Genomic DNA, 26,813 nt, shown 5'->3' on the forward strand with positions numbered 1-26,813 from the left:
AACAAGTCACCGAACGTCATGAGCTAAACTTCTAACAATACCCTCAAATTTTACCTGCAATTAATCACTCATGCTCAGTTGCAGACAAAAATATTATCATTTACACATGTAACTGCATGTAGGCACAGTCAGACATAACCTTTCAGTACTGTCACCACTGTTGGATTTCAGGCAAAAGAAACAAATTGAAATACTTTTCTTATAAGGGCGAAGTGAATTATTGTTCCATAACATTAGGGTGGTAGATTACTAAGAGCTCACTAGATGTGTGTTCTGGTCTTTTTTTTATGACAGAAATAATAAAGTACGAGGCTGGAGAAATGTGCATGTTGTAGACTTGATTTGCATACAGCTGTAAAGCATTTTTAGGACTGGATCTTTGTTTAGCTGTGTGTGATTGTGATTTTTGCCTTTAAATTGCCCAGAACAAGTAGTTGGACCCAGGTCAGGAGTGGCCATGCGTTGCACACTGCTGCAGCTGTGGGGTGCAAACTTGCAAGGGTGTCAAAAGGGCATGAAGGGCTCTGCGAGCACAGGGCTCCCCTAAAGGAGCTTTTTTTTTTTTTGTGTAAACTCTGGTGTAATGGCCTTTGGCATTGCAGAAAACCTTCCTGTGGGAGGGAAAATGTTATGGAGCATGTGGTGCAGTCACAGTGATACTTCTGAAATACAAAAATCTTGCGCTTCCGTGAAGAAGTGGAAAAGTCTGAAAAGCAAGCAAAAACCAAACCACAACAAGCAAAAAAAAATAATAATTGAAATAACACATGTATCTTTTGGGCTGTCACTTTAAAATTCTGATTGATGTAACTTCTCTAGAGTAAGTTTTAGCTTTATGATTTGAATTGGCACTTTTTATGTGGTTTCCTTTTCCCCACTTCCATGCTTTCCAGGCTTCCCAAGACATGCTTTGTTCATTTGGTTTTAATTCAGTCCCAGCTAAGTATCTCAGTGCCAGAACAATTCCTGTGTGGGCAAAGAAGGGAGCTTGTGATGTAGGCACTCACTGGTCTTTATGGCCACATTTGTCCTGGTAGGAGCAGCAGCCAAAGGCTCTTCTGGGTCCTATGGCCAAATGACCTGGCACAGCTTGTGTCCATGCAACTAAATTAATTTATATCACCCTAACAGGGTGACCTAATTCAAACCTACTTCCAGGAATACTCCCTGGGCTGGACTGTTTATTTTGAAACTGTACCTAAAATTGTGCCAGATGGTTTTCTGTACAGGCAGGCACGTGCAGATCTCCACCTCTGACCTTGCTGTGGGTCTCATCAGCCTGTGTCAGGTGCAGGCACTGGCTGGCACGGGTCTCTCTGGGCTCCCACAAATTCTAACTCTTGGGCTTTGTGATACTAACGCTTCCAAAGCTCTATTAAGGTCTTCTCTGTTACATTGTGCTTGTACAGACAGGCTGATGGAAAACCCATGGAAATTACCATTTTCAAAGAAAAAGGGGAAAAGGAAACCAATTGCAAAGAAGAAATTCTTTATGTATCTCCAATAATGATAAGTTAGAGAACTGAAAATACTGGTTTTCTTAATACATGCATAGTTTTCACTTAAGTTTAGAAACATTTTGGTAGAAAATAATTTATAACAATATCACAATGGAGCGTGCCAGAGAAGAGCCAAACTCAGCACAAAACACTTGTTATCAAAGATCTTAGGGGAATAAAATTGAAGGAGCAATGTACAAAACTTCTGTGTTTATCAAATACCACCTGTGGGTCAAAAAGCATGAGTGCCACCAAGCCCTCTTTCAAGTGAAAACTAAATTAAGATCTGGGAAGTCTTTTATAGAATACATTAGGTAAGGATGTCCTGCAGCACTTTTCTGATCCACATGTGACATAAGAGCTTTCTGATTTTTTTGTAAGAGCTACCTCCACTGGTAAAACATAAAGGGAAAATAGTTTAGGTATGGCTTAAGAGCATGGCTTTTCCAGTCTTGGGAAATGAAGAGGATTGATATTTACACTGTCAGTAGTTGAGATATTTTATGAACTGCTGGCAACCAGCTTAGGTAGCAGAATTTATTCTGGGTACAAACAATTGCTTTTACAACACAAATGGGTTCAAAAATCCCAGACACTTTGTTTTAGTGAGTAATAGTTTCACTGGCTTCATTTTTATCTCTTGTCTCCTTGCAGGTGAAAGCAACAGATGCAGATGCTGACCAGTTTGCAGAAATTGAGTATTCTCTTTATGATGGATTTAATTTTTATGAAAAATCCAAAGCTTTCCAGATTGACCCACACACTGGTCAGATCTTTGTGTCTCAAGACATTGACAGAGAAGGAGATCCAACCACTTATGATCTCTTAGCAAAAGCTACAGATGGGGTAAGTTTCACCTTTCTACACTGCCAGATTTGTGAGTGCATTTGCAAATTTGGTTGTCTGATATACTTTTAAATGAGAATGTAGCAACTATGTTAAAAACTGCATGAATTTGAATAAAATGTCTTGTCTTTAAAGAGAGCAGAAAATTCTATTCATGAATTGTGAATTTCTACACAAACTAATACAATTGGCTGGGAAATACCCAATGACTCCTAAATAAAGTCTGGAAAAATGTTTCTAGGATGTTAGTCCTTGCTAATTTTCCTCCTCCTATTGGAACCAATGGACTCCAAGTTACTTCTGCTCCCTGCTTTCAAGATCACTGCAGCAGTAATAAGAGAGTACCATGGGCTAGAATTGCTTGGCTACTGTGGGTGACAGTGCCTTTTCTGGGGAAGTTCCTTGTCCTTTCTAGCTGTCTGGTGCCATTGCTGCTGCTGTGGCTGGGTGCAGCCTCCCTGCTGCTGCATGTCTGCAAGCTTTCCCACTTCTCAAGATCTGGTGCTTGGAAGTGAGCATTCATGGTACAGCAAGGGTGGGGTAGTTGTAGTGCCTGAAATAGTCCATTGCAGATCCTGGCAAGGAAGGTGAGGAGACATTTCTGTGGTGTGAACATATTAAGATGTCTGGGGATGGACCCCTTGCCCACCTGATGCCATGTAACAAAATATTTTGCTAGTAAGCTCCAAAAAATAATGGGAGAAAACTACTAATTATATTTTCATTATGAAATATTCATTTTGTGGTTTGTAGTCTGAGGTTGTTCCTTTGTAAGGCCCAGTTTGTACTTGCTTTTACTTTCTTCAGCTTAATGGTAAATCGTGAAGAAGCTGAAGAAGGTTCTTGGTTGCCTTCAAATGTTAAAATTAACATAAGGACACTTTTTGAAATGTTATTCAGGTCACATTTTGCAGTACAATTTGTCCTGAAAAACATTGAAATTCAATTATTTCAGACTAAGCAGTTTTTATTTCTTATTTTGAATATTAAATTTACATTTAAGATCATGTCCTAAATGTAGCTAATATAACTTTTAAAAAATGCAGTTGTCTTAGAAATGCTGTATTTTTCATTAAAATGCCTGTGGGGTTGTTTTATTGTACACTGAAGAAACTTAGTGAACTATGATTTCAATACCTATGAAGGTTCACTTAAGCAGCTGCAGTTGATGGTTGTATTAATTATTTCATTTTGAGAATGTAGCCATTGAGGGTATATCTGTTTTGTTGAATTCAGATATTTGTGTAATAGTTAAACAATGTTTTTTCTTTAGCTGTCCCAATTCAGTGGTCAATTCAGAGGCAGCAGAAATATTCTTTAATTAATATTGCCTTTAGCAGTGTGCTTTTTCTTCCTCATAGATTTCTTTAGAGCAGAAAAAAATTACATAAATATATTGGTATGTTTGTTTCCATACTCATCGGATTTTAGTGTCTAATAACTTGACCCTGCTTATTGCAGGGGCTTTGAAAGGTGTCTTTGAAAGATGACTTCCTTTGAAAGGTCTCTTCCTACTCAAACCATTCTAAGATTTTAATATAAGGATATAAGAATGGGTTTTTCCAGGACAGTGCCTGTAATGTCTATAGCAGGGGCAGTTCTTTCTGACCATTTTGGAATTTCACTTGTATGGGATTTCTGCCTTCAAAATTTATACTTGAATACATATATCCAAAAAAATTTTGAAGAGTAAAGCAGTCTGTATTGAAATGTATAACAGCATAAAATTAGGCATTCTCCTATACTTCATAATTTCATTTTTCCTATCATCCTGTCATTCACATGGTTTGGAGCTGTATAAATGTAAAGGACACATACACATGTCTGGAATATCAAGATGAATCATTAATAAAGGGTATGTGAGAGCTGAACAATAGCAGTGAAATTCTGAAAATTTTCTAAGATATTCAGTCAGCTACAGAAAATTAATTTGAAAACCTGAAAGAAAATATGTTTGTGTGAACGAAAACTTCATGCCTTAATTTTTTTAGTTAAATTACTGCTCTATTGATAAATCTTAACTTAAAGGAAAATAGCCAATGCATTGAAACAATAGGGTATTATTTTTTTAAATTGCTCTTGTCATTTATCTCCATTTATGGACCTTGTGTTTTCAGAAGTTCAGTAATGGGGAGAAAGGTTCAATTTTTTATTGCCTTGTTTGCGACAGGCAAGGCTTCATCTTTTTACTGGAAGTCAGCACTTTGTAGAAGTTTGCCTGTCTGAAACCTAAATACTAAAGCACCTAAATTCAATATCAGCTTTTCAAATTTTCAGTGCATCTGAACTTATGTTGACCAACTTTCTACCCTTAAAGCAGAATTGTAGCAGGATATTTATCCTATTTCCTGACATTCTGCTGCTGATTTTGATGGATTAAAGATGTTAGGTATGGGGCTCAAAGTGAAAGCTGTGATCAGGGGAGAAATGTGCACAGAAAGAGAGAGAGGAAGGATGAAAGGTCACTTGTGATAAAGAAGGTTAGAGAGATGAAAAGGAAAGAAAATAACCCAGTTAATTAGAAATGAGAAGGAAAATAAAGTATTTTCCAGGTGGTGTGCAATTTATCTTACAGCTAAACTATCAGTTTCCTCCACCTGTTCCTGGCTACTCCATTACATGGCTTTAGAACTTGTCAGTCATGTCTTAAATGCATTGAGTAGAAAATGTAAGAAGTGAACTTGAATTGTACACAAGAGCCGATGGAGAGGCAGATGGGAAAGAGCTTCTGTTAAACTGGTTTTAAATAAACATCCTGTGAGAGCTTGTGGGAGCACTCTCACTGATTAAGCAAAGATGAAAAGAAGTATCCTTGTCTCTTTTATATGAAACTGTAGATCTTCAGTTTTTCACCTGCTTCATCATCACTGCAAAGGGTTCAGTACACCACCAGCAGGGATGTTAGTGACTCCCTTACTGCCTTTCTGCAGAGAGACACTTTTTCCCTTGCTTTTTGGTAATCCACCCTGACTATCCAATTTTATTTGTATTTTACATTGGAGCAATTAAAATCTAGATATAAACACTGGACATTCACAGGCAAAGCTTCTGAAGAACTTAAGGCTTTTGAAATAATTGCAGACATCTCTCCACTTTGACAGCATTACTTCAAGATGATATGTCCTTTAGGCTTACAAAGAAAAAGCCATTATGTCAGAGATTCTGTATCTAACAGTCCAGTTTGGAACAAAAATTTGATAGCATGGTTCACTGACAAAAACTTGGAAGGTTGTGATGAAAATCTTGATAGAGTTTTAAGCATTTTACAGCACCAAAATAAAGAAATACAGCTGATCAAAATAGCATAATTTTTACTTATTAAGACAGAGTTTCCCCTGCCCAAGGCAGGATTTTTTTTTAAGACTTGATAAAGAGGTCTACTAGCTTTAGCTATTTACATACATTTGATCCTTCTGAAGTAATGAAAACATTAATTGTTGTTCTTTTGACTTGATGGTAGTTTGTCCCCTTTTTCTTCCACGAGGGACACAACCCTCAGGACTCTGACAAGTGTTTGTAGAAGTGACTTTGTTGCACCAGAGAGTACAACAGTAGTGAAAAGTATTTGAATATTTAAGATAAGGGATTTTAAAATGAACAGCTGTGGCTTTCTGCTCCTTGTTAACATGTTTTGGCAAGTGTAATTTTCTGTCAGCAATAGGTCTTATATAAGTCAGCCTTCATGTTTTGGAAGATAAATGTTTTGCTTGCTTCTGAGCAGATGAAGTATATCCACATCATTAGAAATAGGAGTTTTAGTTCCTTCTCAATTGGAATGATGCTTTTTTTTCAGATGTCAGCACAAGAATTGGGCCATAACCAGTTAGTATCATTAAGTTATTAAGTAAATGTCATACTTGGCATGTGAAAGTACACACTGCTTCTTCAGGAAAGGAAGATTCTGTCTCCATCATTAAATTTGGTCAATTTTCTTAGAGAATAGAAATTTTCCTATATACTTACAGTTAATCAATTTCAAAAGACTTTTTAGTCTTTACATAACTCTGTAGCACAAATACAAATTGGCTGAAGAATGGGGTTTGGGGATTTTTCATGTCTGTTTAGCAATAATGAAGCTTGAAAGAAACAGCTTAACACAAGCTCTTGTGAGTTTGGTTTCATGCTGTTCCAACCATCTTTTTTAGATACTTTTTATTCTTGACTTCACTTCTTCCCTAGTCCTTTTCCCTTAAAATACTTCTGATTTCTGTTCTAAAGTACCTGAAAGCTGTCAACACACAGAGCATATTCTGACAGTGAGCTGAGCACATTCCCTCCCCTTCCCCTGCTTTCCTTTTTTAGCTCCTGTGCATCCCTCATCATGGAAATCAAGGTACTGGGGAAGGGGCTTGCCCTGAAGTGGAGGTCTTGGCATTAGGCTCACTGCCATTTCCATTTCTCCATATTGGCATGGGTTTCATGGCAGTCCCAGTAATTTGTAGGCTCATTGATTACTGTCCTTTAGAGTCCTGGTCTCCAGGCAAGAGTCCTGGCTGCTGGCTGCCTGTGCAGCAGCATGAGCCCTGGAAGCATGCCATGCCTTATTTTCTTCAGAAGCACACCAGGAGGATGTGGGATAGATCTCTTTGTTTGTGGGTGAAACGCAGACACATGATGCATAAGATCATCTTCATTTTCCACTTACTTGAGCTTTTATGGGAATGTCACCTTGCCCAATAGAGGTAACATTTACAGCACAGAAAAAAAAAGCCAAACCAGGCTAAACCAAAAAATCACTATGAAAATATGAAGGTAAATGCTGATAATGTTTGTTTTTATTAAAAAATAAGTCTGGACCTAAGGACACACTAAGCAAACACTCAAAAATAGTGTTGTGGGAGATTGTTATGTAGTAGGGTAAGTCTAAAAGAGTCATATCCAGTGTGAATCCTTGGATAGTTTAATGAAAGTCAGGTTTAAAAATAATTGATGTGAACAATTGGATTGCAGAATTATGCAACATAGTTGGTTTTGGGTTGGTGTGATTTTTCTCTGTATCACAGCTACTGTGACTGCAAAATGAAGTTTGCACTAACTCAGCATAGTTTGTGTGTGCATCTGATCTGTGTCAGCAGTTTCTCAAAGTGACTGCTACAAGCACAGCATGCTCAGTGGACTTTGAAGAGCTCAGGATTCTTCCACCATCTGTATTTTAATGTACCACATAAAGCACATGCAGACTGTACATGCTTGTGCTGTTTTGTGCCTCTGAGCATGCCAGTGCCCCAGAATTCACTGTTATCTCTGCCACAGTGGACCTGCTTTCTTTTAAAAATGCTTGTACTTCCTATGGCTACAAAATAGTCCTGGAAAAATGAACCCCTCCAAAGTAATGGGGGGAGTCCTCTGAGAAGTAAATTGCCACTAGTTTCACTCAGGTGCCTGTGGGGTCTATACTTCAGTACCAAGAGAATTGTCTTTTTTGCAGATTGTCAGAAAATTCAGCGCTTTGTCACAGCAAATCAGTATTTTTCTGTAGTATGGTGTTATAAGCCAGCTTGTAGTTGCTCCTTTCTTCTCTAGTTTCACTCCAGAGCAAGGCTAAATGTTGTTCCATGTGGTATTCTAGTGGGCTTTTGTAGGGCATCTGTCAGTAAATTGAGCATAGGTATTGCAGACAGCAGCCTGACAGGTCAGATTTTGCCTGTCCTGCTTTTAGTTTGTGTCCCTGGTTGAAAAAGCCTCATGTTCACCATTATGATAGTCATGCTTTTACATCTGAAAGTCTCATAGAGAGAAGTTATTCCTGCTTTGCTGGAGCACCACAGTCACCTGAGGGGCATGTCTTCCTGGAGCATAAAGCCCTGATTTTTATCTGTAAAGGAATAAGTGGAGCGTTGGAGTTGTCAGCAGAAGCATGTGAGGTTAGACTAGCAAAGTTTTTGATGTGTGTTGCTCATTAGCATTAACTAAACTGACTTTTTGTGATCAGGCCTTGCTGTTGTAGAGAAGCTGAATTTCTTTATGCACTCCATCAGCCCTTGGTGTTGTGCTGAGCAACATAGCTTATCTCTGTGCAGTGTTTTGGGGTATTGCAGATACTGTAATTTGCTTTTAATGGACATTTTCATTGATCCATATTGTTGCAGCATGCTCCACTTCCTAATGACGGACTGAAGCCAGCTGTGTACCATCCTATTTTAAAAGTTCTTTTGTTTTTTGTTCTTTTATTTCTTATTTATCCAACAGGGTGGTCTGAGTGCCCAAGCTTTTGTTCGCATTGAAATAGAAGATATTAATGACAATCAGCCTGTGTTTGAACAAGACACCTATGTGACAAGTATCAGCAGTCACACACAGCCAGGAACAGAAATCATCAATGTTGCTGCCACAGACAGAGATTCGGGAATATTTGGCATTGTCACATATGAACTGGTCCCAGGAGAATTTTCTTCTTTTTTCACAGTGGATTCATCCACAGGTAGTGTATGTGTCTATGATTCAGAAAGGTTGTAATTATACAAGATAAATATTCTCCTTAATTTTGCTTTTTGTATTTGGAGTCATGTCACAGGGGTGAAACTTAGATTCTGATGGAAGATAATTCTAGAGGTAGATGGAGGATTTAGGTTTAATGTGAAACTTTTGCATTTACTGGAATAAGCAGAAAAATGGAAAGCACGGTACATGACAGCACAATGAAGGACAAGCAGCATGCCACATATCCACTATTTTCAGCCCTAAATCTATAGATCATTGTAAGAAATAATAAAATATTGCTTTTTTACAAAAATGTCTGCATTTCTAAAATTCTTAGGGCTTACTCTTGAAGAGCAATAAAGCACCCTTCACCATGTTCCTCCCTTCATTTCTTTTCTATTTCTATTCTAATCTTCCTCTGTACTGTGCTAGGATAAGTCCTCATTCTGCTCAGTCTTACAAGGCATATTTGCCTCCCTGTTTGATTCAATGTTTAGCTTTATAACTGTGCTTTTCAATAAGTTATTGACTAAACTGAAATTGCCATTTTTCTTGAGGGCCAGCCCTTGCATGTGAATATATCCTGATCAACAGATGGTCATGGCACAGATTATTTATATGTTTAAGATCTTTTTAGGCTCTGATACATTTGTGTATATATTAGGTCTTTGGCATTCAAAATCTTGCAAGGTTCTATTCTTTCTAATAGGTGTCTATTTTTACACAATTCCCAAAACATTCTGATGAACAGAAAAACTAATCTTCTTAGGAAGTTAGGCTGCTTGTCTTGGCTATTTCAGAATTTATTTAACTGTGGACTTTTAACTACCTGTCAAGTCAGGTTCTCAGGGGCATAACTGATGTCAAAAATACATAGGTCAGTCAATAATTAGGGAGCTGGATCTCCACAGGCGTTTAACTGGTCATTTTAAAACTGTCCCATCAGGCTTGTTGAAGAGAGCCCCTGTGGATCGCATTAGCAGCACTGGCTTTGCAGCAACCCTCTGCTGAAAGAAAGCCTTTTGAAAGGTTTCTTCCTTGGATTGTGACCTTTTGGCCTCTCTTTCCAGTTTGGCACTTTGTATAGGAAAAATGTCTTGCTTAATGATGAAGACTCTATAAGCTTGTAAGTTACTATTACCTCATGGATCTATCATGGTATTTTATCAAAGGCAGACCAAATTCAGGGTGAAGTTGCTTGAGGTTATTATTGCTGACATTTCATGATGAGAAAAGCTCTTAGGTCAGACACTATTCCCAGCATTATAGTGCTTGGAATCTGATTGCACTTAATCAGATCTCGTGGGTAATTCACAAGGTCAGTCTGTGTCTAATTTTAACTTATTAATATTAATGCTCTGGCTCTTTTTTTTCTGAATATATTTTTTCCATTTATATTCTTCCACACCTATTGAAAGTAAGGGCTTATGCTCAGTCACTGATGAGGCAAATGATTTTTAAACTATAAGAAAAAATAAACATTTTAAACAAAAAAAAGCCCCAACCCTCCCCCCCCCAAAAAAAATGCCCCCAAAAACCCCAAAACATTAAAATTGCCTATATGTCACACAGAAGTTTTGCCATCTTTAAGCTTGAAAACCTGTCCAGTATTCAGAGAGAGATGAAACAAGTGGCACACTGTTAGGGCACAGAGATTTTGAGCTCTTCCTCCTTACTTCTTGTTACAACAGAGACGTTTTCCAGTGTTCATTGTGCTAAAGCTGTCTTTATATGCTCTGATTTACAGCCTAGTTTAGCTGTGTGCCTCTCTGAAGGTTATGTGGGGGACTTCATCTAGTTAGCTGGGCAGCATTTTGTGGACAGAGGGCAACAGACAAGTATGTGAAGGAACAGGCATTCTCCAGGTGATGGGTGCTCAAACCAGAAAGCCAAATGAGATATTACAGCTTGGCCTCTGTTTTTCTGATTTTATGGATGTGCAGTCTGTTTCTGTTGTGTTCTTTATTTCTTCCACTTTATGTATGTATGGCATATTCTGTTTTATCTGCTCTTCTCATTATTAGAGGACCTGAACAGAAGGACAATGATGGTGTTGGAGAATTCTGTGGATTTGGCTGCCTAATAAGTTTTATTTTTTCAAATAATTTTTTCTCTCGCTGATATAGAATTTAGAAAGGAGAAATGAAAATCAGTGCATTAGTAATTTTGACTTACTATGTTCATTTTAGCCCTTAATATTTTATGTGGACAGAGATATTCCCAGTATTATGAGATTTAGAATAATTAGTGGCAAATGGTGTGTCACATTACACTGTGATACATTAACATAATATGCAAGATGATGCTGTTGTCCATGACGTATGTGATTTTTCCCTTTTTTTGCATTTTCCCTTTTTCTTGCCATGAAAATTTCTCACTGTAATTTTCTTCAGGGATGTTTGTTGAGTGCTGCACTTAGAATATTCACTAAAAATTGACTTTTGAATTTTTGGAAGATAAATGGATAAAACAGTAAAATAACAATTGAAAACCAAATTCTTCATTGCTATGTCTTGCTTCTGGCTCTTGTTTGTTAAAGCTCTTAGTTTTTCTGTGAGCTGTGTTCAAAATATCCTACCAGCTGGTCAACTCCTCACTATATACAAAATAACAATACTGCTTTTGATACATAGATATTATGAGGTTGAGGCACATCCAGGCTCTTTGAAGAGGCTCCATCTTTTGCTTCAAGCACTGGCACATGTGGATGTTGTAAATAGATAAATTCAGTTGGAGCGAGAAGGAACATCCTTTCATTGACCAGACTGACATTCCACTGAATTCTTTTTCAATTCTAAACAAGATTTTATTAGTTATATTTGTTTGCTATGTTAGCTTTTAGACACTGCATTTATTGTTTGTGATATGCTCTTGTCCTCATAAATAACATTTATTATGTTTCCATTTTTGAAAAAGTCGAAGTCTTTTTCATTTGATTGATGATAGGCTTTCCACAAGAAAAACCACTTTAAGAACTGTGTAACTAGAAAAATGTATGGATAGGAAACTGTAAACCAGCTCTTCTGCTGGTTCGTGACTCTTGCTATCGTTTGTTTCTAGTGTTGGTGTAAACAACATCTTGGCTTCATTATGTTGCCTTTTGTAGATATCTGATCCATGCATGATCTATGAACAGCACTCGTGAATTGATTAGAACAGGGCAAGTTGAAGAGCTCTTCTGGCTAAGAAACTGTTTGAGCTATGTTTGTTTATTTTCCCATTGTTACCTAAAAAGCTATCTGAAAGACAGTGTATTTATAGTTATGGCTGAGCTGGTAATTAAAAATGTAAGTCACAGGATGCAATCATAAGTGTGGCAGAAAACCTATGCAGTGCTTGACTTAAAGACTTTAGGATTAACAACTGAATCAGTAAACTTCCATTACAATAACTGCATTAATACCTACCTTCACCCAAGGGCATGTAATTAATTTTACCATTGATCTTAGTGATACCCTTTTCGAGAGACTGGTAGAAAGATGGTTATCATCATGATCATTGTTCTGGTTCAGAGAAGTTGTTTGAAACCAATGAAATTGTAATCCTTGAAAATTATTCTGGACTAGTGTGACTTCATGTGTCAATCTTCAGGTAAATAGATTGTTCCTAGATTTTAAAACAAATCCCCTAGCTAGTCCCTGTGTGCAGAGAAAATTTCCATGGATGCTAAGCAAAAGGCAGCAGCCATGGTTTGTCTTCAGATGAATGTATTTGTTATTTGAACCTAGCATGAAAACCATGTAGAGAAAGTATCATTCGCTCATTGGATGTTACAGCAGTATAAGCATTTAATTTAGCTTCTTTCAGTTCTATAAGATACTTGGGCTATATTTAGTTTCTTTCAGTTCTATAAGATACTTGGGCTCATGTTTCTGTGATTCCTACCTAAATTAGGTGCCTAGAACAAAGGCTATGACCTTTCTTTTGTGTATTTTATTGAGAATGTGTCTGTCAATATGGTTGATAGACCTGGGCTGGATGCCAGGTGCCCACCAAAGTCACTCTATTACTCCCCTCCTCAGTTGTGCAGGGAAAAAAAATGATGACAAAAGGCTTGTGGGTCAAGAAAAGTGCAGGGAGAAATCTCTCAGCAATTACTGTCACTGGCAAAAGAGACTCATTTTGAGGAAATGACTTTAATTTATTGCCAATCAAATCAGAGGAGGGTAATGAGAAATAAAAACTACATCATAAAAGACATTCCCCCCCATCCCTCCCTTTTCCTGCACTTAACTTCACTCCCAATTTTCTCTATGTCCTCTGGCCCCAGCAGCGCAGGAGGATGGGAAACGGGAACGGGGCAGTTCATCACAGGTTGTCTCTGCTGCTCCTTCGTCCTCACACTCGTCTTCTGCTCCAGCATAGGTCATTTCAGCAGGGTCCAATCCTTCAGGAACAGAATGATCCAGTGTGGGTTTCCTCGGGGGTCACAAGTCCTGCCAGCAAACCTGCACCAGTATGAGTTTCCCATGGGGTCACAGACTTCTTTGGGTGTCCATCTGCTCCAGTGAAGGGTCTTCCATGGGCTGAGGGTGGATCTCTGCTCCCCTGTGGACCTCCATAGACTGCAGAGGGACAGCTGCTGTAGTGCCACATGGCCAAAGTGCCACAGCCACTCCTGTAGTGCCCACATGGCCAAACCCTTGCCACATAAACACAGTGCACTGAGATACTTGGAGATCTTGCCATTGACTTGAAGATACTTGGACCGCCCTTCTGTTATAATACTTTCTGTTACTTATTTATGCCAAAAACCACATTGTGAGGAGAGCAGACAAGCCTTGTTGCAAGAGCTGGTTAGTAGTTGAACACTTAAAAAACAAAAATATAACATAAAAAAAATTCAGCACAGAAGGGCAACTCCTGCAAAATGAACATTTTCTTTTGTGGAAATTTCCAAAATTCCAAAATTTCCATTCTTTTGTGGAAATTTTGACTTTAAGATGCTCCCTTTAAGATGCACTCTGATTTCTTTTTAGCAAAGGGCATCATGTGACTAAAATGTCCTGTAAAAGATTTAGAGCAGTCTAGGAGCTTAGTCTGTTGGCAAAGAATAAAAGGATGAATACACCTAAAGATCATGCTAATTTTAGAATGTATGAAGTACCTCATCCAAAGGCCAAATTCAATTCCAGTGTCTCGTCACTTTAACAGTGCCTAGTAATGGCCACAAGAAGAGGAGTTGTGTAGAGTTTGTACAGAACAGTGCCTCACTGGTATATATTTCTTGTGGCATTGTGTATTTTAGTGCTGTACTACTTTAATTACTACACTATGGAATTGCACATGTGTAAATGCAATTTAATGGCAAACTAACTTATAATAACCTTTGATTTGGTTCAGAATAGATTCATTCCAATAAGGATGCTGAAAAAATTTGTTTTATTAAAAAATAGAACTGTTTCTTAACAGCGGCATCTTCAGAAATTTTAATTGCTTTATTTTTATTGCAATACAGGTTGAAAAGTAATGTTGAAATACCAACATTTATTTTTATGGGGGAAAAACCCCAAAACTTTGCTTAACTCCATGAATTATACACTGTTTAATATATAACAGATTGTATTAGGCATCAAAGTAAAATGGGGATGCACCCTTTCTAAAGCAAACAAGGCCCATGTTTATGATGATTGATGATGTTTTCGTATGGTATTGTAGGAAAAAAAATACTTTATTTTTAAACTACTTTTGGCATTTTCCTACAGCATGTAGTACATTTGCTAAACATATGAAGAGCTTCACATAAATAGATTTAAAATTAGGAGTGCTTTATTTTGGAACATTTTGAGGCCACTTCTTTTTTTAAACTGCAGTTTCTTCAATTACTGTCTTTTTGATCTGTCATATGATATTTGGAATGCTGCAAATCAGTGGAATATGTCTGAGACATTGGTTTAGCTCAGTAAGTTTTCACCTTTGAAGAATTTTGTTTGAGTTAAATCAAACAGGGAAAATTAGTGTTACTTGTGGGCATTTACCTTCACTGAGATCTTCCCTAATGAGAAATTTATCATAAAGAATGCAGAAAATAGTATGTTGTCTTAGAAGCACACGCTGTAGTAAGTGTAAGGGTGCAGATTTTGGCCCTGAAAGAATGGTGTGTACCAGAACAGCATGAAAAAATATCCATACTGCTAGCTCCTTATGTGTTTCTTTGTTTTTCTTTTATGTATAAAAGCCAATAGAATCCAATATCTACAAAGAGAAATATTCCTACAAGCTACATGCCAAAAACTCAACCATGCAATAGTGGAATGTACGTGAGATTATTTGTGCATGAAAGAATGCAAAGTATTGACAAAAATACTCTAGCCTGCCCTCCTATGTCCTGGTTAAGCCAATGCCAACAGAAGAACCCACCAGAAGAGGCAAAGAGTCAACTTTCTTGGCATTATACAAATGATGTGGGCTGATTAAAAAAAAAGTGGTGAAAAGGAAAAAATTATGCCCATTTCTGTGGAGGTGAATAGTGTGACATTTATTCACTAAAATTTAGATGATCAACCCTTTTCTTTGCTAGAGACTGCATGGGTCTCAGAGCACAGGATATATTTACTGTACTTTGTGTTCTCAGTTAACCTAAAGAAAAGAAGAAAGTGGCAGGTCACACCAAGGGAGCAGACAGCTGTGGTACAGTGTTAGAATGAACATAGCAGGGAAGTGTGTGCAGCAGAAAATCAGCCCATGTAAATAAAGAGCAGCATCTGGAATGTTTTGTAATGCTCTTAATACAAGAACAGTAAATATATCTTCTTTAGCTTATAGCAGGCTTCATTCTGTCTCTGTCCTGATGTTTTTTCTACAGTACCTTCAAAGAAAGGTTTTAACCATCTGTGGTTACCATGGCAGTTGTGTTACCAGGTTGTGCAGTGAGATTTTTTTTTGGATCTTGAGGCTGGCAGCTTGATTGAAAAGGTCCTTGACTGACAAGGTCCCTGACTAAATAGACATTTTTGAAAAACTTCGATAAGTAAGGGAGGAAAGGGAACCTGTTGAGAAGGTGTGGCAAGGCTGGAGCTGAGCAGATTATGGGGGGAGGTCTCTGCCTTTGTCTTTGAAAATACAGCAATTCACCAGGACAAAGTCCTGCCTGCTTACTGATCCAAGCTTTGATTTCTGGATGGACTCGTGCTTGTGTGAGAGTGTTTGCTTTGTACACAGTCAGACAGCAAACACACTCTGAGTTACTATTAGGTCAGGTGAAAGGAAATAAACCAGGGCAGAAACAAAGGAAATCTCCTTGTAACAGTGAATTCTATCTCTTCAGTTATCTGTTCTACTGAAAAAGTAGAATTTTCAGAAGGGGTTTTTGTGGTGTTGCTTGTTTGTTTGTGGTTTTTTAAAGGGAATAGTTTTTAAAATATGTAACAAAACAAAATAGAGTTAGGAAGCACCTGATCTTCTAAACTGGCAAACTGTGGTCTCTAGGGATGTAAAATTTTGCATCCCTAATTACAAGACTTTGTTTAAAAAGCACTTGTGTAAAAGAAAACAGCCTAGATGATACAAAACCATTCTAGTGCTAAACTCATGCTTTCTTTTACTTGATATTAGAGGCTGATGCTCAGGTGGGTGTTCTGTTTGTGACTAATGGAACTGCCGTAATTCGAAATTTGTATTTTATGTGTTGATGAATACTTCTTAGCTCACTAAAACTCTCTGTAACCTATAGTATTTGAAGCAGTAGCGTCATGCTTCTGGGGGAGCTGCAGTGTTAAAACTGCTTATGTTAGTTTATAGATCCAGGTACTGGATTGTTATGTGCATACTCCATGGCCAGACTTTCATGTGCTAAGCAAATTCTTGTGATTAAACACAGTATGTTTGTGTAGTATTGGTTGTAGACACTAAGTCCTTTTATAGCTATTTCTCTTTCTAAGAGGCAAACTATGAATTGAGCGCAAGAATTTTCTACAGAGGGGCTGGTGTTGAAAGCATCTGCAGTGCAGGGGTATGAGACCTGTAAAGTATAAATGTAGCTAGAAGATTGCTATAGGTTCAATTTACTTTTTATTTACTACAAAAATATTCAAACAATGAATATTTTCAAACTGAAGAAGTCCTCTTCTTTGCTGAAATGCAAACCAGCATTAGAACCATTAAGTTTTTAAAAGATTTTTCATGTGAGGTGAAGCTATGTGTATTACAGTAGATAGATTGTAAATAACAATTTAATTCCTTCCTTCCCCTGGCCATTGTTAAACCAGTTATTCAGTGTATTTGGCAGTGTTGCTATGGTTACTATCAAGAATGCAGCTTCACTAAAAAAGGTGCATTTTAAGTACAGGTGAAATGCTAAAGCTGGAATCTGTATGCAGTGCCAAGATGACAGCATAGGCAATGAGTGGAACAAATTTAAATAGAAATGTCAAGCAGAAACACTATCATAGTTCCTTTAAAAAATGCTAATTTTAATGTTAATGCAAAATGCACACCTCCTAACTGCATTGGTCTTCTGGAGGATCACCCTATCTGTGCTCATATTGGAGTTTTTTCTGACATTTAAAAAGCAAAGTTGTGCATGCACCCCTGCACTGGGAAGCTGCTGAGTTAGGGTGGGTGCTCTGAGCAGATCAGTGGGTCAGCTCTGACCTGCACAGTAGTGAACAGCAGGTACAGTGGCCAGCTTTGAAGGTGAACTGGGGTGAGGAACCGTTTGGACCTTTTGACCATCTGCTTGTTGTCTGAGCTGTGTCAGGTGATGCCAGCTGGCTCATCCTAGGTTATTTGCTGAAGAAATAGTGCCATCATTTCAAGTTTGTTAGGGTGTTTGGTTTCAAGGGCTTAGGTAAAATCACTGGTGACTGTTGATTTGATTCCTCTTGTCATGTTCTAAAGTTTTTTTTATTTCATGAACAATTATATAATATTAGAAGCTATTTAAGTATGCACGCTTATGCAATCCAGACTTTGTTGCTGAAGTTAGTGCGTCCTGATTTTTGTCTTTGCAGCACTTGACCAAATGTGGAAAACAGTTGGTTTACCTACAAATGCCTGTAAATGTAGGGCTGATTTTTGTTTTGTTTATGGGAGAACCCTGTGCAAAGCAGATTTTCAAAGTGCTCAGATGGAGATGTGTGTGGAAATCCTGTTGGGTTTACCTGTATGATATTTTCCCATACAAAAAGTTATTTTGGTGAGTGAGCCTACTTTGGTGCTGGATACTGTGGTTAGATTAGGACTGAACACAGGATCATGAATATAATAAAAAAAGTATTTTAAAAAATTATTACATGTGTGTTCCTGTCTCCTGCCTTCAAATGTTGAGAAATGGCAGTTAACCCCCTCATGGAATAGGATGCACCTCCACAAAAATAAGAACAATATAATCCCGTGAGAAATTTTGCCATTGCTAGAGGATGGGGGGTGGCAGAGTCCTGTCCTTCATTAGTGCATTTGCACTTTCTTGGCAAATAGGCACAAAGTGAAGAGCAAGACTTCCTGGAAGATCCTGCCCTACTATGTACAGTGAGTGAGGAAGCAGGTGAAAGAGCTGGCAGTCATGATTTTGCCTTCAATAGTACTGTTTCTCCCCATACATTCAGTGCTCCAAACCATGGTAACGATTTCTGCTAGCCCCTGAGCAGAGATTGCTCTGCAGCAAAACATCTGTGAATTCCAGCATGGCTGTGCTGACCTGCCTTGGAGCAGAGCTGTTCCCAGACCACAACCTGCAATGGCAGTTGCTGACATGCATCCAGCATTGCAGGTTCTGCCTGAAATCTGTATCCAGATCATATCCAGGCAGCAGGCAGTCTGTATGTCATGCTTTTGATTTATAAGGGTCGGGATCTGCAATCAGTTACGCTCATGTGGATCTAGTAAAAAAAATGAGATTGCCTAGGTGTGAATGAGGCTGGGTGTTAATGCTTCTTCCAGTGTGTAATTATAGGATTGTTCACCTGTGAAGCTGAATTGATTCCAGCTCTCTCTCATGCAGAATAAGGAATTAACTAGGGATAAAATCTTCAAAGCACTGCAGTGATATAAATAATAATTTGAAAAATTGAAATTAAATGTTTTTAAAGGCAGCAGATATTCATTTATATGGTGAGTCAAGCTGCAAGAAATGTGTCCCTTTTCTTGAAGTTGACCCACTCTTTGTGGTCCCCTGTTGGGAGCTTTGGTAAAACATTCATTGCAGAGGAGCTGTCTCATTACTCCCTTTTCATTGTCAATTTTTACAGAAACTATTTTTCATAATGGAAGAACGTATTCTGTACTGCAGCAACCTGATTGTCTTTCAAGTTCTCTGAAGCCTTGAATTACAGGCTGCAAATGATTGTGGCAATAACAATAACAAAATTCCAATCTTAATTACAAAATTGGGAAGAAAGGAAAACCATGGTTCATGTTCAGCCAGTTACTGAATGAGAGATGCCTCTGTTGAGTTTTGCACACTGAACCTGTGACTTTGACAGTTCCTGCTCCTTGAAATTTCTTCCATATTTCTGCCTTTGCAGTGTAGTACTCAGGCACCTCCTGTACCGTGCTGCAGCAGATGGAATGCACCCAGCCAGCCTGCTCTCAGGTGTGCTGGCAGCTGCTTTTGGCACAAGTGGTCCTGACTGTCCACTTCAGTCACAGTCTGCTGTTTTACCTATTCATACAGAAAGTGAAATCCCAGATGCTGCTTTCTTCTGCAGCTTCTTTCCCATCGTGTGGTGCCGTAATAGATCCTAATGAGGCATGCTCACCAACATATGGCTGAGCTATCTCAAATGTCTCTATAGATTATGTATCAGCAGATGCAAAGCTAATGCCCCGTCCTACAAATGCTGAAAGAAACAAAATGCACACAGTTAAAAGTCAAAATGGGTTATTAAATTTCTGCATACTAGAGTTTTTGAGGTTGGAGGGAACCATATGGAAAACACATACTTTTTACTTGGATTCTGCCCTTCTTCTCATGGTGTCCCTAGTCCTGCAAAAGAGAGCTGAATTGGCAAGACATACTTGCCTGTTCCCCTTTTTCCCTATGACACAGCAAAAGAATGAAGAAGGAAAACAAAATATTTTATTAATTTTCTTTTTGCTTTCTGTGACTGAACTGGCATGGAGTGTGCTGCAATGTGTCTAGCTCAGCAGAGAAGGAGCTTTGATTCTGAAATATTTCTGTTCAACAGGTCTTCAGAGCTCCTGGAGTGGAGCTCTGTTTGCTCCACCCTTTGCTAAAGGATGTTCTGGAGTCTTTAGTTTCTGCTCTGAGAGTAAGATTTTCAGTTTGATGCTTTTCTGTAGAAGTTTTCCTGTTCCCACATTACTCTTGAAGTATCTAAAATGAGAAGGACATATTTATATCCTTGTCAATAGAAAAATATCCGATTGGAAAATTGGTAACATGCAGCCCATTTGATTGATTTAAAGTAATTGGGCAGAAATTAAGTTAAAAATCCATGTGTACATGTTTATCCTCTGGAGAAATATAGTTAAACCCCTTTTTCCATCAAGCTATTATTGCTCAGATTACCTCAGGAAATACCAGAAGTCTATGTCCTTGAAGGACTACTTTGTTGAGCTGCTGAAGTAATCATAGAACTCAACCATCAGAAGAAAAAAAAATTTAAAAGCCAAAATAAGGTTGTTTCTTAGAATTGCATCAATTGCAATTCTAAGTTGCATCTGATTAGCAAAGAAGCTGAATCAGTACTGAACCCTGAATCTATCTGTATGTATCACTGCTGAGCTTTTAGTGTGATTTGTCACACTGGAATAAGCTTCCCTTTTGTTGGTGAAAAGTGTTTTCCCTTGATCCTGAAGACCCTTTTACTTTATTTTAAGCATGTCAAGACAGTTTATTATACTGTCCTGGCAGTATATTTGGAAAGTATACTGCATGCACATTTGAGTATTTATAAGAATTTTATTTCTTTTCCATTATTCTGCTTAAAAATGGATTGTAGAAAATTCACCCTAAATTCTGAGAAGATATATTCTTATTGAATCATCCATTGATTCTCCTAAGGCACTTTGAGCAAACTCTAGTTTTACCCTGTCTAACCACTAAATGGCCAACTTGAATGGCAGATATCATCCCTACTAAACTTGTCTTGACAGCCAGGAAATTATAAAGGTAGCCCAAAGTTTAAAGGTTTGGTTTTACTGAACTGCCAGACCTTCTGTGTCTTCACCAGCTTCTACAAAAAAAATGGGTGATTTCTTAAAAATATCTACAGGTATGAAAAAGGTTGTCCCTGTTAGTTGAATTACTTGAGTTTACTGCAATTTTACTACTTAACACACTGTGATTCTAGCATTTAGTGTATATTTAGTTAGACACACTCATTGCTAAGAAAAATTTTCTTGCATTTGGTAACCTTTTATCTTCATTTTCATGTTGAAAAATTTACTACACAAATAGATTATTCTGAGGAATGTACTTCCAAACTGCTGTATTTTGGGACTGGACATTGTATTTTCTTTTCAAATAATTACTTAATCAAGTTCATATAAAATGTAATTGTTAGCAGCTTGCAAATTCAATGGACCTTAGAATTCATTATTAAGGGGTATTTTGTCAGAAAATTGTGATCAGACTGCAGGTGATTTCTTTCCAGATACTTTCCACAGAGCCCCTGCTCCTAAGATGTATATTTTGGAACTTTGACTCCTTTTGTGTGTATGTTTTATTTCATGACTAACTTAAGTAGAATGTCTCTACAGCATGTTTGAAATAACATTAACTTTACCATTTGCAGAGATAAATTAATCTTCTGAAACAATACTTGTTTTCCACCCTGATGCATTTCCAAATTAGTATTGACTAGTAGTAGTAGTAAAATTTAGCACTGTTAAAGATTTAACTGAGTCTAAAATTAGATTTTCTAAAATGTTTCTAAATTACAATTATGGATACGGTGTTTTGAAACAGAACTTGCTGTCTTTCAGTGGCTCAGTGAACGGTAAAGATCACATAGTATGAAAAGAGCTTGGCTCTCAAAAGTTGAATTGGGAGTGCTGATTTTTTTCTACATGGTCTGACCTTCTCTTAGAGTAGCAATACATGTTGAAACTATTTTGACAACCTGCCTAATTTTATCTTACATCTCTCTTAAGTGCTATTTTATTTCTGTGTACTCTCAGGAATTATTTACCTGACCTCAGCTCTTGGCCACCTGGCACATTCTGCATTCTTCCTGACTGTTTCTGCACGGGATGGGGGTGGCCTTCCCTCTGCCAGCAATGCAGCTGTCACAGTAAATGTCCTTCAGACTGTTTTGGCCCCTGCCATATTTGAGAGATCCTGGTATAGCTTTTCTGTTCCAGAAGATGCACCTGAAGACAGCGTGATTGGCACTGTAAAGGCCAGAGAGCCTCCAAGTAAGTCACATTCTCAGTCAGAGATTATGTTGTATTTTTGTTGTGGCCATTAACTGGAAATAGCTGTAGATTATTTTTTTTTTCCCATAAACCTCTGTGTTATTCATTCAGTTTGTCAAGCATTAAATAGAATTTATCTTTGGTATTTACAGCAACTGGTGTAATGGCTGATTTATCGGGATACTCTTTAGAACAGTTGGAGATTTCTGGTACTCTCCTTGGTGGTCCACAGAGATTGGCAATGGCCTCCATTTTCTTCCTGATGGATTTCTATAACTGTAAATGATGAGATAGGAAGCATGCTGTGAAAGTTTAAGTAAGTGTGACGGACTTTAACTCAGGTTAAAGTGTTAGCCATGCAGGGCAAATTTCAGAGCAATACTTAAAATCAGAGAGTATTCAGGAGTTTTTGAGGATCTGCAAGAAGTGCTTCTGGCCACCCCTCAAAAAACCAAACCAGAACCAACCAACCAAACACAACCCCACATTGTCTCACATGAAGTGAAGAAGTCCAGATGAGTGTTTGCAGGACCTTTGGAAAATATATTTAATCCATCTGGTTTTGTTATCATTTCTAAATGGAAATGGATTAGCTCCTGACAGTCCTTGGTCATAAAGAGCCCTGTCCTGAGAGCTGTACATACTTGGTTCCTATGCAGAGCAGTGGGACTTGTGAGTCCACATAACAGCCTGATGATGCATCTCTAAATGTAAGGTGCTAGATGGCAAGGTTTCGTACAAGCTTCATTAGTTAGGTCCTCTCATTTCTTTCTTTTGGGAAGAACAGTCCTCAGAGTGGAGATAGCACCCACTGCGTGGCCTTGATAGAAAGCCTGAATCTTTAGACAGCTTGTTCTTAAGGTAGCATCTGATGGTCACCCATGAACAGCAAGTTTATTAAAATACTTTTTTTTTCAGGGAACTGCCACCTGTTTCGTTCCTTGCTGTAATGAATGCCTGTGTGTAGTGAAATTGCTCCCACAAGACTAATTTATAGGTGTGTTTTTTCTGTATTTTAGATCAGGGAGAAACAAGAGGCTATTATGTGATTTTTCTCTATAGAGTTTTATAATACCAGTGTGATGAAAATCAAAGAGTGCAGAAGTGGACAAACTGTGTGGATTCATATTTTACTGAAGGGCTCCAGGGATGGGAAGAAGGAAGCATAAAAAGCCCAAGAATGTCAAACATCTGTGTAGCTTACATTTATTCCATTGAATTTAACAGCATGCATTCTCCCCAGATGTTCTTGCCAATGTTTATGTTATCACTTCCATTTTTTTTTTTTGTTACACTTTTTGTTGCTGTTTCCATTTCTAGATTCTCTAGAAGTGGTTTCTTACAGAATTTGCTCCGGTGATCCGCATGGGAAGTTCTCTATCGACCCCCAGTTTGGCATTATCCGCACCAAGAAACAGCTTGACCATGAAGCTCAGTCTGTTGTGGTGCTCACTGTTCAATCTCAGCTGGGTGACTCCCCCATCTACAGCAGCACTCAAGTCAACATATCTGTGACAGACATCAATGACAACCCCCCTGTGTTTCTTTCCAAATCTGATAAGGTAACCATCTCACATACCCAGCCTCCTGGCACTGCTGTCTACATTGCTCATGCAGAAGACAAAGACAGTGGCCTAAATGGGGCAATCAAATACAGTATTGCAAACAAGCAGTCAGATGCATTTAGCATTGATCCAAGTCTCGGAGTGGTAAACCTTACCAGGAGAGTGGTGGCGGAAAAGCAGCAGGAATATACTCTACACATAGTGGCCGAAGACAGCGGGAGTCCTCCTCTGACTTCCTTGCTGATGTTGACAGTGGTTATTGAAGAGCAGAAGATGGGCCCTATTTTGGTTTTCCAAAGCTTGGTATATCAAGTAGAAGTCAGTGAAGCTACATCTCCAGGTGCCCAAATCCTTCAGGTTCAAGCCCATTCCCTTGATACACACAGTGATACCTCCAATCTGACGTATTCCTTAGAGCCTAGCACTGATTCCGTTGCATTTGGAATCAGCTCTGATACTGGCTGGATTTATCTTCGGAAACACTTGAACTATGAATGTGCACAGATGCTGAGTTTTAGAGCCTTGGTCAGCACGTCTGAGGATGCAAACCTTAGGCAAAATGCAAGTACATCTATCATAGTTAATGTCCTGGATGAAAATGATCATTCTCCCATGTTTTTGCGTGAGAGCTACTTCTTTGAAATTGAAGAAAATCCGATTCCTAGTGGTGTGGTTGGCACCATTAGAGCTGTTGACAAAGACTCAGGAAGAAATGGACAGCTTTCCTATTTCCTCTTGTCTGATGGAAAGTATTTCAAGATGAATTCCAACACAGGTAGCATTTTATGATTTGTAATCTGCCTAATATTACTTTTGGAAAGCAGCCTTCCCTAAGGGTATGGAAGTAATGTATAAAGCTTCCAGAAACTGCTGTGGATCTTTTGGGTTGATATATGAATATTTTAACTCAGAGTGTCACAATTTGGGGAATGAAATAAACCCAATATATTTTCATGAAGAATGGACTGGCCCTTAGGAATTTTTTTTCGTGAATTTGTTCAGGTCACTTGGTCATAAGTTTTGGTGTTTGGCTGAAACAAATTAAAAGAAGTTTTAAGTTATAGCTTCAATAGTTCATATGAGAAAATTTTTTGCCTGTGATCAAGTAGAGTTGAAAAGTACAGATCAGCCATAAGTAACTATAAATGTACTTATGAAGTTAGACAAAGTGATTTAAAATACTTGTGAATGGTTCTGTAACTGACATCAAAACTGAGTTCATGTTGTACACGGCATCAGAGAAGTCAAATTGGCTAAGAGAAATTTTTCACAGCATAGGATGTACTCTGCAGTGAGTCCCAAATGCCTCAAGTAATAGGGGTTATGTCTACACAGTATAACACCAGAGACCAGAGCATGGAGAGCCTAAAGGAAGGGAATTCTTCAAGGAATACAGGCACCGTAAATAATCCAGTTCCGCAAAATGCTATGTAGGAAGCGATGATCTGCTGTTTAAAATTCCTATTTCCAGATGTCCAGTCCCCATGGGGAGTGAAAAGGCTTTTCCAGAATTTCTCTGTATGAACCTCAAAATAAAAACAGCTTTTGAGTACACTTATGGAACTTTACAGGCAAACAGAATACTAGGAGTTAACCAAGAACGTTTTTAAAAACCATGTGGTTACCTGTGTGATAAGCTTTGGTCAACCACAAATCTCTGGCTGTATTGGGTATGGCTAAGCAGACAGGGAGAATATTGGTCAGATTTATTTGCTGTGTTTACCAGAATGTATGGGAGACGTAAGTGTTTATGATTAATGCACATAATTAATAAAGGCCCCTTGTCAGCACTTAAACCCCTGTTCTCATGTATTATCTGTCCTGGAGTGTGGTGAAGGCCAGATGGATTTCTTTGGAAGGTCAGCACTTTGGTTCATACTGTTTGATGCCTTTGCTCTGGGGCACACAGTGTACAGTAAAATGTGTCAATAGGGCACTGAAGTGCATATGCAAAACTGTGATTGACAGAATGTTTCTGCAGGATGGGGTTTGGAAAGCTGAGGTTTTCATGTTGATGATCAGGTGTATCAGAGGACACTTATCATTATTTCATATTAAATCATAATTGGACACGCTAAGACAAGTGCTAGCACACAGTAAACACCTAACTGTATTTCTCCCCCCTTTTCTTTGGCCGTCAGGTGAAATAATAAACTGGGTGGCGCTGGACCACGAGGAGCAGGTGCACCACGAGCTGCGGGTGCTGGTGACGGACGCGGGGCGGCCCCAGCGCAGTGCCACGGCCACTGTGCACATCGCCGTGCGCGACCGCAATGACCACGCGCCGCGCTTCCCACAGGGGGCACTGCACCGACAGGTGGGGCGGGGCACAGCACCGCGCTTCCCGCAGGGGGCGCTGTGCTGACAGGTGGGGCAGAACGCTGTGCTTCCCGCAGGGGGCGCTGTGCTGGCAGGTGGGGCAGAACGCTGTGCTTCCTGCAGGGGGCGCTGTGCTGGCAGGTGGGACAGAACGCTGTGCTTCCCGCAGGGGGCGCTGTGCTGACAGGTGGGACAGAACGCTGTGCTTCCCGCAGGGGGCGCTGTGCTGGCAGGTGGGGCAGGGCACTGTGCAGCGCCACCCCGCGGCCACACTGCGCACTGCGGGTCCTCCCAAACCGGGGCGCTGCACACTGCCAGATCTAAAGGGTTGCATGAGCCTAACTCTGTTCACGTGTGCACTGGAATCCCTTTTGGTTTCTGATCTCTGAGTTTGCCATAGTAAAGATGTTCAAGTTAGTGTTCTATGCAGACTGTGACAGAGGGTTGCTGGAACTCTGTTGTTTAACTATCTCCTGAAATGCTCATTGCACACTCTAAATATTACTGAAATGGAAAGTAGTGCAGCAGCTAAACTCTTGTGTTATGGCAAGGGATTTGTTTTAAGATTACTTTATCCGTGTATAATTTCAAATAATATATGAACTGCTTGGTGACAGGTTTTGGAAGGGCAGCCATCGGGGACGCTTGTTGCCACCATCTTTGCAAAAGACTTTGATTCTGGAAACAACAGTGTTGTCTTATATTCAATAGAATCAGGTAAGAATTTCAAGGGTTAATTAATACAAAAAGGTACATTAAAATAACTAGCATTTTAGAAAAGCCATGTATCATACAAGATTTTATGTTTATTTTGTGTCAGGTAGAATAAAGCTGCCTTTGTAAA

The 26,813-nt window shown here is 38.8% G+C and overlaps 1 protein-coding gene across 1 annotated transcript in view; it reads left to right on the forward strand.

The window, feature by feature from the left end:
- DCHS2 (dachsous cadherin-related 2) overlaps window positions 1-26,813 on the forward strand; it is a 104,522-nt gene that overhangs the window by 40,947 nt on the left and 36,762 nt on the right. The window contains exons 2-7 of the mRNA XM_058024272.1: window positions 2,154-2,345; window positions 8,535-8,766; window positions 21,849-22,085; window positions 23,406-24,425; window positions 25,792-25,967; window positions 26,587-26,686. Coding sequence (XP_057880255.1) covers window positions 2,154-2,345; window positions 8,535-8,766; window positions 21,849-22,085; window positions 23,406-24,425; window positions 25,792-25,967; window positions 26,587-26,686 — 1,957 coding nt within the window. The remainder of the gene's footprint in view (window positions 1-2,153; window positions 2,346-8,534; window positions 8,767-21,848; window positions 22,086-23,405; window positions 24,426-25,791; window positions 25,968-26,586; window positions 26,687-26,813) is intronic.

The sequence above is a fragment of the Melospiza georgiana genome, chromosome 5 (genome assembly GCF_028018845.1).
Source record: "Melospiza georgiana isolate bMelGeo1 chromosome 5, bMelGeo1.pri, whole genome shotgun sequence".
NCBI lineage: Eukaryota > Metazoa > Chordata > Aves > Passeriformes > Passerellidae > Melospiza > Melospiza georgiana.